The sequence below is a fragment of the Indicator indicator genome, chromosome 16, assembly GCF_027791375.1.
Source record: "Indicator indicator isolate 239-I01 chromosome 16, UM_Iind_1.1, whole genome shotgun sequence".
Lineage (NCBI taxonomy): Eukaryota > Metazoa > Chordata > Aves > Piciformes > Indicatoridae > Indicator > Indicator indicator.
The window spans coordinates 18,641,923-18,653,302 of record NC_072025.1 but is presented as its reverse complement, the minus strand read 5'-3'; the positions used below and the strand labels follow the sequence as shown (position 1 = coordinate 18,653,302).

At 56.8% G+C, this 11,380-nt stretch overlaps 2 protein-coding genes across 2 annotated transcripts in view; one reads left to right on the top strand and one right to left on the bottom strand.

Moving 5' to 3' along the window:
- The window catches only part of ACAN (aggrecan), a 32,998-nt gene extending 28,413 nt beyond the window's left edge, over nt 1-4,585 (top strand). Inside the window, exons 14-18 of the mRNA XM_054387891.1 lie at nt 1,105-1,263; nt 1,721-1,803; nt 2,127-2,271; nt 2,849-3,031; nt 4,497-4,585. Coding sequence (XP_054243866.1) covers nt 1,105-1,263; nt 1,721-1,803; nt 2,127-2,271; nt 2,849-3,031; nt 4,497-4,585 — 659 coding nt within the window. The remainder of the gene's footprint in view (nt 1-1,104; nt 1,264-1,720; nt 1,804-2,126; nt 2,272-2,848; nt 3,032-4,496) is intronic.
- A 2,000-nt stretch (nt 4,586-6,585) lies between these two features.
- HAPLN3 (hyaluronan and proteoglycan link protein 3) lies at nt 6,586-9,367 on the bottom strand. The gene is made up of 4 exons (XM_054388053.1): nt 9,244-9,367; nt 8,415-8,783; nt 7,025-7,327; nt 6,586-6,866 (listed from the first exon to the last, which is right to left on the bottom strand). Exons 1-4 carry the CDS (start codon nt 9,365-9,367, stop codon nt 6,586-6,588), a joined length of 1,077 nt encoding a protein of 358 aa, XP_054244028.1.
- Nucleotides 9,368-11,380: the final 2,013 nt, after the last annotated feature.

Here is an 11,380-nt window from a genome sequence, read left to right as displayed (position 1 = left end):
TTCTAATGCCTCAACTACCAACCAGCTCTTCCAATCTCTATGAAGTGTCTGCAATCTCCAGCTGGAAGAACACCAGAAGAGTGGAGTAGGAGCAAAGACTGTGATTGAAGGTGATGAGGGCTTTGGCCTACCAAGTTTAACAAAGAAGAAAGGAACTGAGTATGGAAAAACTAACTGGAAAAGGAGGGAGGCATGAGGACTCAGGAAAAGTCCACGATTCCAGGAACATCAAGTGCCAGGGAAAGGGTGGTAGATGAAGCATCTGAAGGGCTGAACTTAAGCACATTTCATTTTCTGTTTCCTTCAGCCACGTGGAGCAGATGTGTGGTGCTGCACTGCATGCAAGTGGCTGAAGGTCTTCTCTCGTGGTTTCTCCATTTGCCTCTGCTCCCCCTCATCTGTGGCCTAATGCTGGTTTGGGTTTTGTTTTCAATGAATGGGGTTAACTCTTCAGTGTTTTTCAAGTGGTAAAAGATGTTCTGAAAAGTTGAGAAATTTTTGTGCTTCCTTAGCAGCTTCCAAGCTTTTTCCTTTAGATTTCATTTTCTCTCTCCACCATGGCAAGTTCCCACCTCCATCTCTTTGATCCCATCTTGCTAGGCTTGCTTCTCCTCCAGAGTCCCAGAACCACAACAACTGATGCAACCTCTGGAACCTGAGTTTGCCTTCTCTCTCTCATTTTCAACGCATATCTCTTGATCCTGGGCATCTGCATCCAGGTTTTCCAGTTTCCTTCCAAAGGAGTGAAACTCTACAAGCCAGCACAAGCAGGAAGAGAAGGATTCCTGCTTGTTCCTCAAAAATGGGATCCAGGAACATGACAGGGGGATGGAATTTGTCAGGAGTAGGTTTGTTGGTAGCATTGGTCACCTTACTGCAGACAGAGGGTCTCCAACAGAGCCTGCCCTCTCTGCCTGTGTCTTGGATGCCCTCTGATAACCTTCCCTGGGATGTCCCACAGGCAGCAGCATCAGGGTTTGCTTTTTACTGAAAGTGACCATGTGTTGTCCCATGCTATGAGAGCATGAGCTGCTAAGAGGTGAATTGGAAGGCCTCCAGACCCATGTACCAACTCTTTTTTTATCCATCCTTTGTGTGTTTCAGACCTGGAAAACTGTGAGGAAGGTTGGATCAAGTTCCAAGGCCACTGCTACAGACACTTTGAAGAGAGGGAGACTTGGATGGATGCAGAAAACAGATGTCGACAGCATCAAGCCCACCTGAGCAGTATTATCACCCCAGAGGAGCAAGAATTTGTGAACAGTGAGTGCTGAGGCCAGTCTGAGACTATGAAGGGGTTTGTTCACTAGAGCCTATGGGCAGAGTTGTCCAAAATGATGTAAAATCCACAATTTCCCCCCCAGAGGTTTCTTAATGAGGCCTCACCCTTGAGCAGGAGAGGAAGAACTGTCCAGCCATGAGACAGGAGAGCCCTTTCTCAGCTAGGACAGATCTTCACTGTTCAGGTTCACTTGATGCAGCCAGCTCAGTGACCCCTGCCAATGCAGGTGGTGGATCCATGCTCATGGCACACTGAGTGCAGAGGGAGATGGACAAACACAGCACAGAGAAATAAGGACAACCAGGGGCTAGTGGCCGAGAAGGAGCCTAATGACTCAGAGGCTCTAGGGCCAGAGGCAGTTGGGATGGCAAAGAAATGCTTCCAAAAAGACACTGAGGAACCCTGTCCCACCTTCTCCCTCCTCTGTGGCTCTTTCAGGTCATGCACAGGACTACCAGTGGATTGGCCTCAATGACAAAGCTGTGGAGAACGACTTCCGCTGGTCCGATGGGCACTCCATGGTGAGACTGCAGCCCAGGCCATGGGCAGACACTGGCGTTTGGGGGCAAGGAGCTTCCCCTCAGGTGGAAAGAGCACAGTGGTTTAAGTGCTGAGTGCTTGGGTTAGGCACTGACTAGAGGCAGCCCAAAACTTGGTAGGGCTGGTGAGGTTTCCAAGCCTCTAGCAAATCATCACAGTAGAGAGAACTGCTGTAGCAGCAGTGCTGGCAAACCACGGTGTCTGCTGCTGAAGGTGATGAAGGGCAAGGCAGCAGCAAGAGTGAAGGAAGGAGCAGGAGAGGGTTGGTCTGAACCTTAGGCAAAGGGCTGTCCTCTCTCCACAGCAATTTGAGAACTGGAGGCCCAACCAGCCGGATAACTTCTTCGCGGCGGGTGAGGACTGTGTCGTGATGATCTGGCACGAGCGAGGCGAATGGAACGATGTCCCCTGCAACTATCACCTCCCTTTCACCTGCAAGAAAGGAACAGGTCAGCAGCCTGCACCGAGCCAGCAAGGGTGGGAGGCTCGGGTGGTGACTGTGGAGCTGGAGGGGAACCCCCAGTGCCTGTGAACGTGGGGTTCATCACTGCAGAGGGTGGGCAAAAGAGGTGGAAGGAGCTGGCAGTAGAACGGCCAGGTGGCAGGGGCTCTGGGAGAAAGCTTCCCAAGGGCTTGAAAACAAATAAATAAGCCCCCAAGGACAAGCTCTCACATCTTCATGCCCAGCCATACCCTGGCTGCAGCTTTGCTCCCATACCCCAGCTCCACAAGCAGCTGTTGTGATGTCCAGCTCTCTCTCTGCCTCTCCAGGAGCCAAGAATGAAGGCCTGAGGCAGATCACTGCTGAATTTCAAGGCCCATCACAGAATATCCATATCCCCATGCCCCTAAACTTTGTGTGCAGAGGCAATCTCAAAGGGATTCAAGGTTTTACACATGGGAGAAAAGGAATGACGAGGCTGTGAATGCCCAGCCCATGCCAGGCAGGAGCTGCTTGGGTGTGAGCTTCCCACCCAGCCAGGCAGCACTCCTGGAGCTCTCCATTTCTCTGCCCATCTCCTGCAGTGGCCTGTGGGGAGCCCCCCGTGGTGGAGAACGCCAGGACCTTTGGCCAGAGGAAGGACCGCTACGAAATAAACTCCCTGGTGCGGTACCAGTGCGACCAAGGCTACCTCCAGCGCCATGTGCCCACCATCCGCTGCCAGCCCAGCGGGCAGTGGGAGCAGCCAAGGATATCCTGCACCAGCCGTACGTCTGGGGCCCTTTCTCTCTGGGTCAGGGCTGGAGCACCCCTGCAGCTGGCAGAAGGAGCTGGGAAGGAGGGGGGCATCCCCTTGGGGTGCAGTGTTTAGCTCTGAGCCAAGCAGAAGTAGCCATCAAGGGACCCTTTGACTCCCTCATGACAGACCACAGTAGCTGGGCAGGTGTGGACCAGGAGGGCAGGCTGGAGGGTAGCCCAGGCACTTGCTGCCCAGGAGGCTCCTCCACCTAGGGAAGGTAGGGGCAGCTCCAGAGCCAGGAAAGAGCAATATGAGCTTACCAAGGGCCCAGGCTACTTAAAGAAAGGAAAGAGAAAGAAATGGCTTCAGGAAGGGTGTTTTGGCACCACCTGCATCAGCAGAGAGGAGGGGGGAGCTGTGGTTCCCCCCAGCCCTTCCCTGGCATTGCCCTGTTCTGGGAGCAGAGAGGAGCCTTGCAGCAGAGGTAAGGCAAGGGACAGGGCTGGGTTCCTGACCCTTCTGCAGCTGAAAGCCTCCAGCTGATGACAGACAGCCTTCTCCCAGTGGTGTCCCAGCCCACTCCCAGGCCTGCCTACACCCCTGTCCCATCCCTGCTTGCCTGCAGCTTCCCAGTAATTTCATCAGCCTCAGCGAAATCACATCTGTCCAGTGGCCTGCCTGCCAGGTTCTGGTCCAGCTGGGCAATTCCTGCTAAAGCAACAGTCCCACAGCCAGGGAAGTTGATACAGGACAAACCTCCACCCCAGGAAGGAGATGGAAGGGGGAGGAATGGAGGAGGTGTCTGACTGGTGACCAAGCTGCTGGTACCAAGCTGCTGGTACCCTTGGTTTTGCCATGGACCTGGAGAGCTGCAGGCTGCTCCCAGCAGGAACCACCAGTAATCAAGAGACCTAGACTGTTCCAAACCAGCTTTTGCTGCTTCCATCAACACTCTCCTGCAGTTAGCACACTGGGGTGGTGCCAGCTTCAAAGGAGACTTGCAGCAAACATCAGGCAAAAGCCTTGTCTCTGCCAGCCAGCCAGGGCTGTTTCCCCTGTTTCTCCTGTGCCCTGATCACATCTCACTGCTGATGGATAGTTCCCTCTCTGTCCCAGGGGATGAAGGAGGGACTGGCTGGCCAGCAGGCAAGACAGACAAGATGCCCACCCCATTAGCAGAGCTGTCCTTCTGGCTGACCACAGGGGGCGGGTGGGACAAGCATCCGCAGGGAGGATGCTTTTGCCCAGGCTCCCAGTAGGCAGCGGACACCTTCACCACAGGGTGAAGCAAAACCCAGCTGCGGGGCCGCGGGGGGAAGAGGGCACTGAAGGGCCGATTGAGCGGGAGCAGGCGGGCTGGCGCCGGGGCTCCACCTGCGGCTTCCCGTGTTTGTCCAGGGAGCCGGGGACTAGGGCGGCCAGCGTGGACAAGCAGCGCCTCTGTCCCAGCTCCAGCTAACAAGGTGCCTTTTCTTCTCCTGCCTCTCCCACAGCCTCCAACTACCAGCGCAGGCTATACAAGAGGAGCCCCAGGAGCCGGTCGAGACCCAGCAGCAGAGCCGTGCACAGATCCACCCATTAGAGAGGGGCCGGAGAGACCGAGGGGAAAGCAAGCAAGAGAGTTTTAACAGAACACTTATATTAACAGAGTCAATTTCCTCTTCCTCTTCTTCTTCTTCTTCTTGCCTTTTTTTTTTTGTTTTGTTTTGGTTTTTGTTTGTTTGTTTGTTTGTTTTGGGTTGGTTTCTTTTTTTTTGGTCATATAAGGAAAGAAAAAAACAAATTCTATTAAAGACAAACCCACCTTTGTGTATATATATTAAAAAAAAAATGTTTGGGATTTTTTTTTTAATTATTTTTATTTTCCAAGCACCAAAGCAAAGCAAATTAGATCTCAGCATTTTTACTAACAGTCCAGTTCCAATTATCTTCATGCCTTTGGGGAGAGGGAGGGGGGTGGGTTTGCAGAGGACAGGGGGTTAAGTTAAATAATAAAGATGATTATTATTTTTTTTTCCTGATTTTATCCATGAACAATGTAATTATTTCTGTTATTTAATCTCCAGGGTGCACAGCACCTTTTGGGTTGGGTTTTTTTTTTTTTGTTTTGGGGTTGTTTTTTGGTTTTGGTTTTGTTTTGTTGGTCTTTTCCAGAATCCTCCTCCTCCTGCTGCATGGTGTTGGGGGTGGGTGGGGAGGGCCAAGGGGGCTGTGGTGGAAGGAGTTGTGGGAGGAGGAAGGTAATGAGATGCTGAGCCCCAGGATGTGGGTGCTGGGGGATGCAGCCCCTCTCTGCTCCCCACCACCCCCCCTCCATGCAGCTCAGCGCCCGTCCTGGGCCGATGTGCTCTTTCCAGGGGACCGTGCGGGGCACCAGCGTTCCCTGCACCTATTTATATTTTGGAACATATCCTATTGTGAAAGAATGACAAATAATAAAGAGAGTGAAAGCGGAAGAGGGCATGCTGTCAGTGTTGGTTATTTTGTGGGAAGGGGAGGTGTCTGCCTGGGGTGAGTGGGATCTTCCACGCAAGGCAGCCTGGAAGAAAGGGGGAGTCCGAATAGGGTGCTCCAGGCTACATGGGATCTTCTCAGCCCCAGCTAGCAGCCTGGGTTGTGTGGGGCAGTGCCCCAAGCCCTCAAATGAAGAAGGACCTTGAGGTAGGACATGACTCTGTTCGTCTCTCACCCTGGAAGGGGTTAACCCATGTGCCTTACACCCATCACCAGCAGAAACGGCTTCACCTGCCAGCTTCCAGTCCTGACACCCAGGGGGTTAATTAATACTCATTAACAAGGGAGCATTAGCAGCTTGCAGGAGCTTGGGTAGAGACAGTGGTGACAAGAACACGCAGTCAAGGATATGCCAGTGCTGGATGTCCAAGCCAGGAATCCCCAAATCCTTTCCTTGGCAGACCCCTTTCTCATGCTGGGACAGAGGAGACACAGCCACGTCACTCCAGGGCTCTCTCCACTGGTTTATTAGATGAGGTCCAGGAAAAATACATCTTTTCACAACTGAATGCTTGAAGAAGGCACCAGAGTTCAAGTGGTGTCCAGGCAAGGAGCACATGGAGATAAGGCACTAGTGCTCCCACTGGGACAGGCACAATGGCATCTATCAGTGGGATGGAGACAGGGCTGGAACAGGAGCCAGGGTACAACAAAAGGCCCCAGTCTCTGCCTCTAGCCAAATTCAGCCTCACTTGACTTGCACCCTGCAAGCTGGAAGAGCAGGTGGGTGTCTGTAACATGCTGCCACTGTGGGAAGGGGCCCCCACCCACAGGGTGGCAGGGGCCAAGCAGCTTGGCAGCAGACCACGGGGATCATCCTCACACACATCCCGTGTCAGGGATGGTCCCACACTGCCCCAGCTGGCAGCTGTCCCGAGCAGCTCTGTGTGCCAGCTGCTGAGCGAGGTGTGGAAAATGTAAAGGAAGGAAACAAAATAAAATGAAAAGAAGCCTCTCCCCCAACCCACCTCCCCCCTAGTGACCCCCCAAACAGCTCTGGGAAACACCCAACACCAGGCACCATCAGGCTTGAATATCCTCTGGCCAAGAAGATGCTCTCCCAGCTCGTTATCTCTCCTTGTAGCAGAAGACCCCAAACTTTCCCTTGCTGGGGAAACCAAAGCTGCGGACACCAGGCTCTTCAGGGCCGCAGTTGGCCCGGGGCTTGATGATGGGGTAGCGGACACTGCCATCTGCCAGCCAGCCAGCATCGCAGCGGTCCAGCCCCAGGAACTTCCAGGCGGAGTAGAGGTGCCCCACGCGGGCAATCTCAGCCCCTGCGTCCTGGCAGCTCTGCTTGGCCTCCTCCAGCGTCATCCCCTCGGGGCGCTCCAGGTAGAAAACCTCTCCTAGGGGAGAGAGGGAAGCGTCAGTGCCGAGCATCATCCGGAGCATCCCTATCTGGAGCATCCCTGCCTGGGGCTTCCCCACCCAAGCAGGGTACATGGGATGTCGCCACTGGAGCGCAGCATCTTCCCCGCTCCCCGGCCGCTATCCCAGCACCCACCTCTGAGCGCAGAGGAGAAGCAGAAGGCATCGAAGCGGTGCAGGTGTCGGTGGCGGGGGCCGTAGCTGCGGATGCCCGGGGCGAGGTGCAGCCCCCCGCAGGGCTTCCGGGGCAGGCGGATGGGGTACTGCACCGTGCCGTCCGCCAGCCACCCTGCGTTGCACCAGTCCAGTCCCTCGCTCCAGGCCTGGAAGAGCTGGTGGAAGGTGGCGAGGATGGCGCCTTGATCCTGGCACACTCGCTCGGCTTCGTGGAAGTTGAGCCTGTACTGCCCGTGGGGAGGCTGGTAGGGGAACACGATGCCTGGGGGCAGACCGGGGACTCAGCCAGCTCCGCAGCAGCCCACCCACCCCGAGTCCACCCCGGCAAGGAGCTGCAGAGGTGCCCAATCCGTCTGAAATTCAGGCTCTGGGACAGGGACCACCCCAGGGTCCGAGGCACAGCCCGAGACTCAGGCATGCAGGGATGGGGCTGCTCTGGGCACGCAGGCGCCAGCGGCGAGTTGCCAGCGACATCTGGTGGCACAGGGACACAGAAGCGTGGTCCTGGGGACATACGGACCACCCTCGTGGGGACAACACCCGCGCACTCGGGGATGCAGGAATGACCAACAGAGGGTCGTATGGACCACGGTCCTAGGGACATGCAGAGATCATTCCCAAAGAGACATGGACCACCCCTGAAAGGATGGACAGACCATCGTCACGGGGCTGCACGGGCTGCAGGAACCGGGACAGAAAGACAGCCTCACAGCCACGACCACAGGGCATACTGACTACCATCCCAAGGATGGACAGACCACTGTCACAGGGATGAATGGACTGCCACAACCGTGGCAGATACATGGACTGATGGGGACAAGCCATCGTGGAAAGCAGTGCTTGGGGGCCAAGGGTGTGGGCAGGAGCACAGCAAGAGGGACATTTCCCCAGCCCTAAGCTTGTCAGTGGAGCCAGGGCTGAGTCAGGTCCCTCACTGCATGTGAGCACAAGGGCTTGGAGCAGTCACCAAGGCCATGAGGATCAGTCACACAAGAGGCATGAGGACATGTGGAGCTGGGAGGCGAGGGGGTGGCTGCACATGATGCAGCAAAGAGGGAAGATGAGTGAGCAGAGACAGGAAATACTGCAGCCACAGGGTCATTCCAACTCTGACTTCACAACAACATTCCCCAATATCCCAGCTGGGCAGACCACTCTGGGCCCACTCACTGCTCAGACTCCACAGCCCCAAGCCACCACTGTCATACCAAGCATCCCATCCCCTTTCTGCCCTGGAGTGGGCTTGTCAACCCCCTCAGCCCTGTACCTGCCCCAAGGAAGGGTTGCCAGGGGAAGGCCAGACTTGTTGGCTTGGTGCAGGGGTCAGGCAGGCCCTGCCATGCCCTCACCTTGCAGCTGGAGCTCCACCACACTGCTCTCATCCTCCAGCCCATCGATGACCTCACAGCGGTATTTGCCATCATCCTGCAGGCGCACGTCACTGACCACCAGCGAGGCCTGGCGCGTGCCAGCCTGCAGCAGCTGAGCACGACCCCGGAAGTCCCCAAAGGCCACGGAGGTCTTGCCAATGGCCACCAGCACGTCCTGCTCCTTGGTGTAGTCGTCTCGCAGCTTGGACCACTTGATGCGGATCTTGCGCTTGGCTTCCAGGTCAGGCTCGTAGCGGTAGTGGCAAGGCAGGGTGACGTTGGCACCACTGGAACTGTAGATGGGGTCTCTGGGGGTTTCCACCACTAGTTTGGCCCCATTGAAGTAATCTACCAGGCACAGAGAGGGAAAGCATGAAGCATAGGTCAGGGTCCAGAGCTGGGTAGCCTCCTCAAAACTCCCTGAAGTCACTCAGCTTCCTCCCTCCAACAACCTCCTCTTATGCCTAAACATTCACACAGAATCACCCAGAATCAACCAGGTTGGAAGAGACCTCCGAGATCACCAAGTCCAACCAATCACCCAACCCTATCTAATCAATTAAAGCATGGCACTAAGTGCCTCATCCAGTCTCTTTTTAAACACCTCCAGGGACGTTGCCCCCACCACCTCCCTGATTCCATGAGCATCACCCGAGCATCCCTGGAGCAACCACACCTGTTCCCCAGAGCCCCATGTTCCCTCTTATAGATGGGCCCCCACCACCTTCCAGAGACAAAGGAGACTCCAACTCCTTGCACTAACCTGCCAGTCCCTGCTTTCCACCAGCCCTGCCAAGCCCCCATGTACCTTTATCCTGCCCGTTGCCTTTGTCATTCATGATGTTGTTGTAGTAGAAGCCATTGTAGAAGGGGTGGGAGCTGCTGCCCAGCCGCAGCAGGATGACCTCCAGGAGCAGTGGGAGCAGCAACATGGCTGGGAAGCAAGGCTGAAGGCTGGGCTGCAAAGGGGGAAGGGACTGTGGTAACAACCCAAAATGAGTAAGAGCACCCCAGAGCTGTCTGGCATGTGATGCCAAGCAGACCCCATCGCAAGGCCGCAAAGAGAGAGGTGGGAAGAGCTGGCAGGACACCTTCCCTGCCTGCGGGGGAGGTGCAGGCAACCTGAGCCTTGTCCCCAGACCTGCCCCGCAACCAGGGCTCCCAATCCCCTCCGTTCTCATCCTCCCACTTGGGTCACACTGTGCACCATTCATCACTGCCACCCCTTGAGACTTGCAGAACTCCTGACCTGGAGTGAGGGGCTGAGACCAAGCCAGGGAGTGGGGAGCTGGGGGAAAATGGGATACCAGAGCGTCCATTGAACAGGGAGCACTGGGAAAACATCACCTAGGGGGTGCAGGAGGGAGAGAAGTGGCCATGTCCCGCTGTAAGCTGCGGGCTTGGTTTACAGAGGCAGCCGAGCGTGCAGCCGTGCAGGGGAGGGGAGGAGAGAGCTCAGGGCTGCGTCCACTGCCCCACCATCGGACAAAGCCCGGTGGCACCCAGCTGGCTTGGCCAGAGACCTCCAGCTCCCACCCGGGGCTGCTGCTTTGTGCCACAGGCACGGCTGAGTCTGCTCCCGTGCAACACATATCGCTCCCAAATCATGTCCTGGGGGTGGGGGGGACGCCCGGCTGCCCCACGGCACCAGAGACCCGCGCTGGCCTGAGCTCTGGGCACTCCGAGTAGTGCCCTGCGTGGGGCACACCCAGGGTGGCTCGCCGCGGGTGTTGCCAGCTTGCGAGCTTTGCCGGAGCCGGCAGAGGGGGCCCGGCACCCGGCGAGCCTTCGGCAGCCCCCTGCCAAGCCTGGGAGTAACCTGACATCTGTGCCCCCTGGGCAGACAATGTTTATCAGTGCCTGCAAAGGTGCCCCATGCTAAGGGGCTGTGGAAGAGCGGGTGCTCACCCCTGGCAAGGTCCGATATGGGTAGCATGGTGGTCTCCAGGGACTGGGGTGTGCAGCCAGCCACTCATCACGGGCTGTTTGCTCCGGGGTTCTCCTCTGTGGTCAGTGCCACTGCTCACTGCTCACAGCCCACATTTGCCACCCATCGAGACACGAGGAGATGGTGCTGGAGGGCACAGGGTACGCTCTCTCGACAGCCAGCACAGTGCCGGGTACCCAGTGGCACATGGCATAGCGGCACCAGATCCCAGCAGGCACATCCCCACGTGCTGCCCACACACGGCAGGGCAGGCTCGAGGCACCGACTGCTTTGCACTTTGGTTTGGGGGGCACCAGCCCTGCCCCACCCCGTTCCCCTAGTGCCTAACCATCCCCTAGAGTTCAGCATTGCAATGACATGCCAGGGGGCTTGGCAGCCTCGTCGTGCTGCAGCACCCACCACAGCAATGCCTGGCACCTTCAACGGTGATGCCTGACAGCCTCCACGGTGATGCCATCCCTCCCTGCCCCCCACGGCCATCAGGGTGCCCACCACCCCAGGGTGCCAGCCCTCCCCAGCCCCGGGGCTAAGCCCTACTCACTGCTGGGTGCAAGCAGGCTGCAGGCAGCGTGCGGGAAGGCTGCAGGCAGATGCACTGTGTTTAGGGCTCTTGCAGGGCTGAGAGGAAGCAGCTCCAGGGCCTGCCTCTTAAAGGGAAACACACGCCTTTCCCAACCCCCTGCTTGCAGCCCAAAGCTGGAGTGGGTGCCCCCAGCTCCCTGCCTGCCCACCGTGCCTGGGTGATGGCCATGCTGTCTGCCAGTACACTACCTGCTCTCTGCCCACACGCTGCCCTGTCTGAGATGTGCCATCTGCCAACATTGCCCCTGGCTTGGAGGGGAGAAGCAGGGAGCAGGGTGCTCTGCTGGGGCTGGTGGGATCCCATGATGCCTCATGCAAAGTCCTGGTGAAGCCACAGCGTCAGAGGAGAAGATCCACCCCTTGTCCCATGTCCCACCACGGGCACCATCCGTCATCCCCAAGCAATGGTCATGTC

Coding starts and splice junctions, on each gene's coding strand:
- HAPLN3 (XM_054388053.1), bottom strand. CDS start 9,367: ATGTTGCTGCTCCCACTGCTCCTGGAGGTCATCCTGCTGCGGCTGGGC. Junction 7,328..8,414: donor GGTGGAGCTCCAGCTGCAAG/GTGAGGGCATGG, acceptor GTCTGCCCCCAG/GCATCGTGTTCCCCTACCAG. Junction 6,867..7,024: donor CTTCTCCTCTGCGCTCAGAG/GTGGGTGCTGGG, acceptor TCTCTCCCCTAG/GAGAGGTTTTCTACCTGGAG.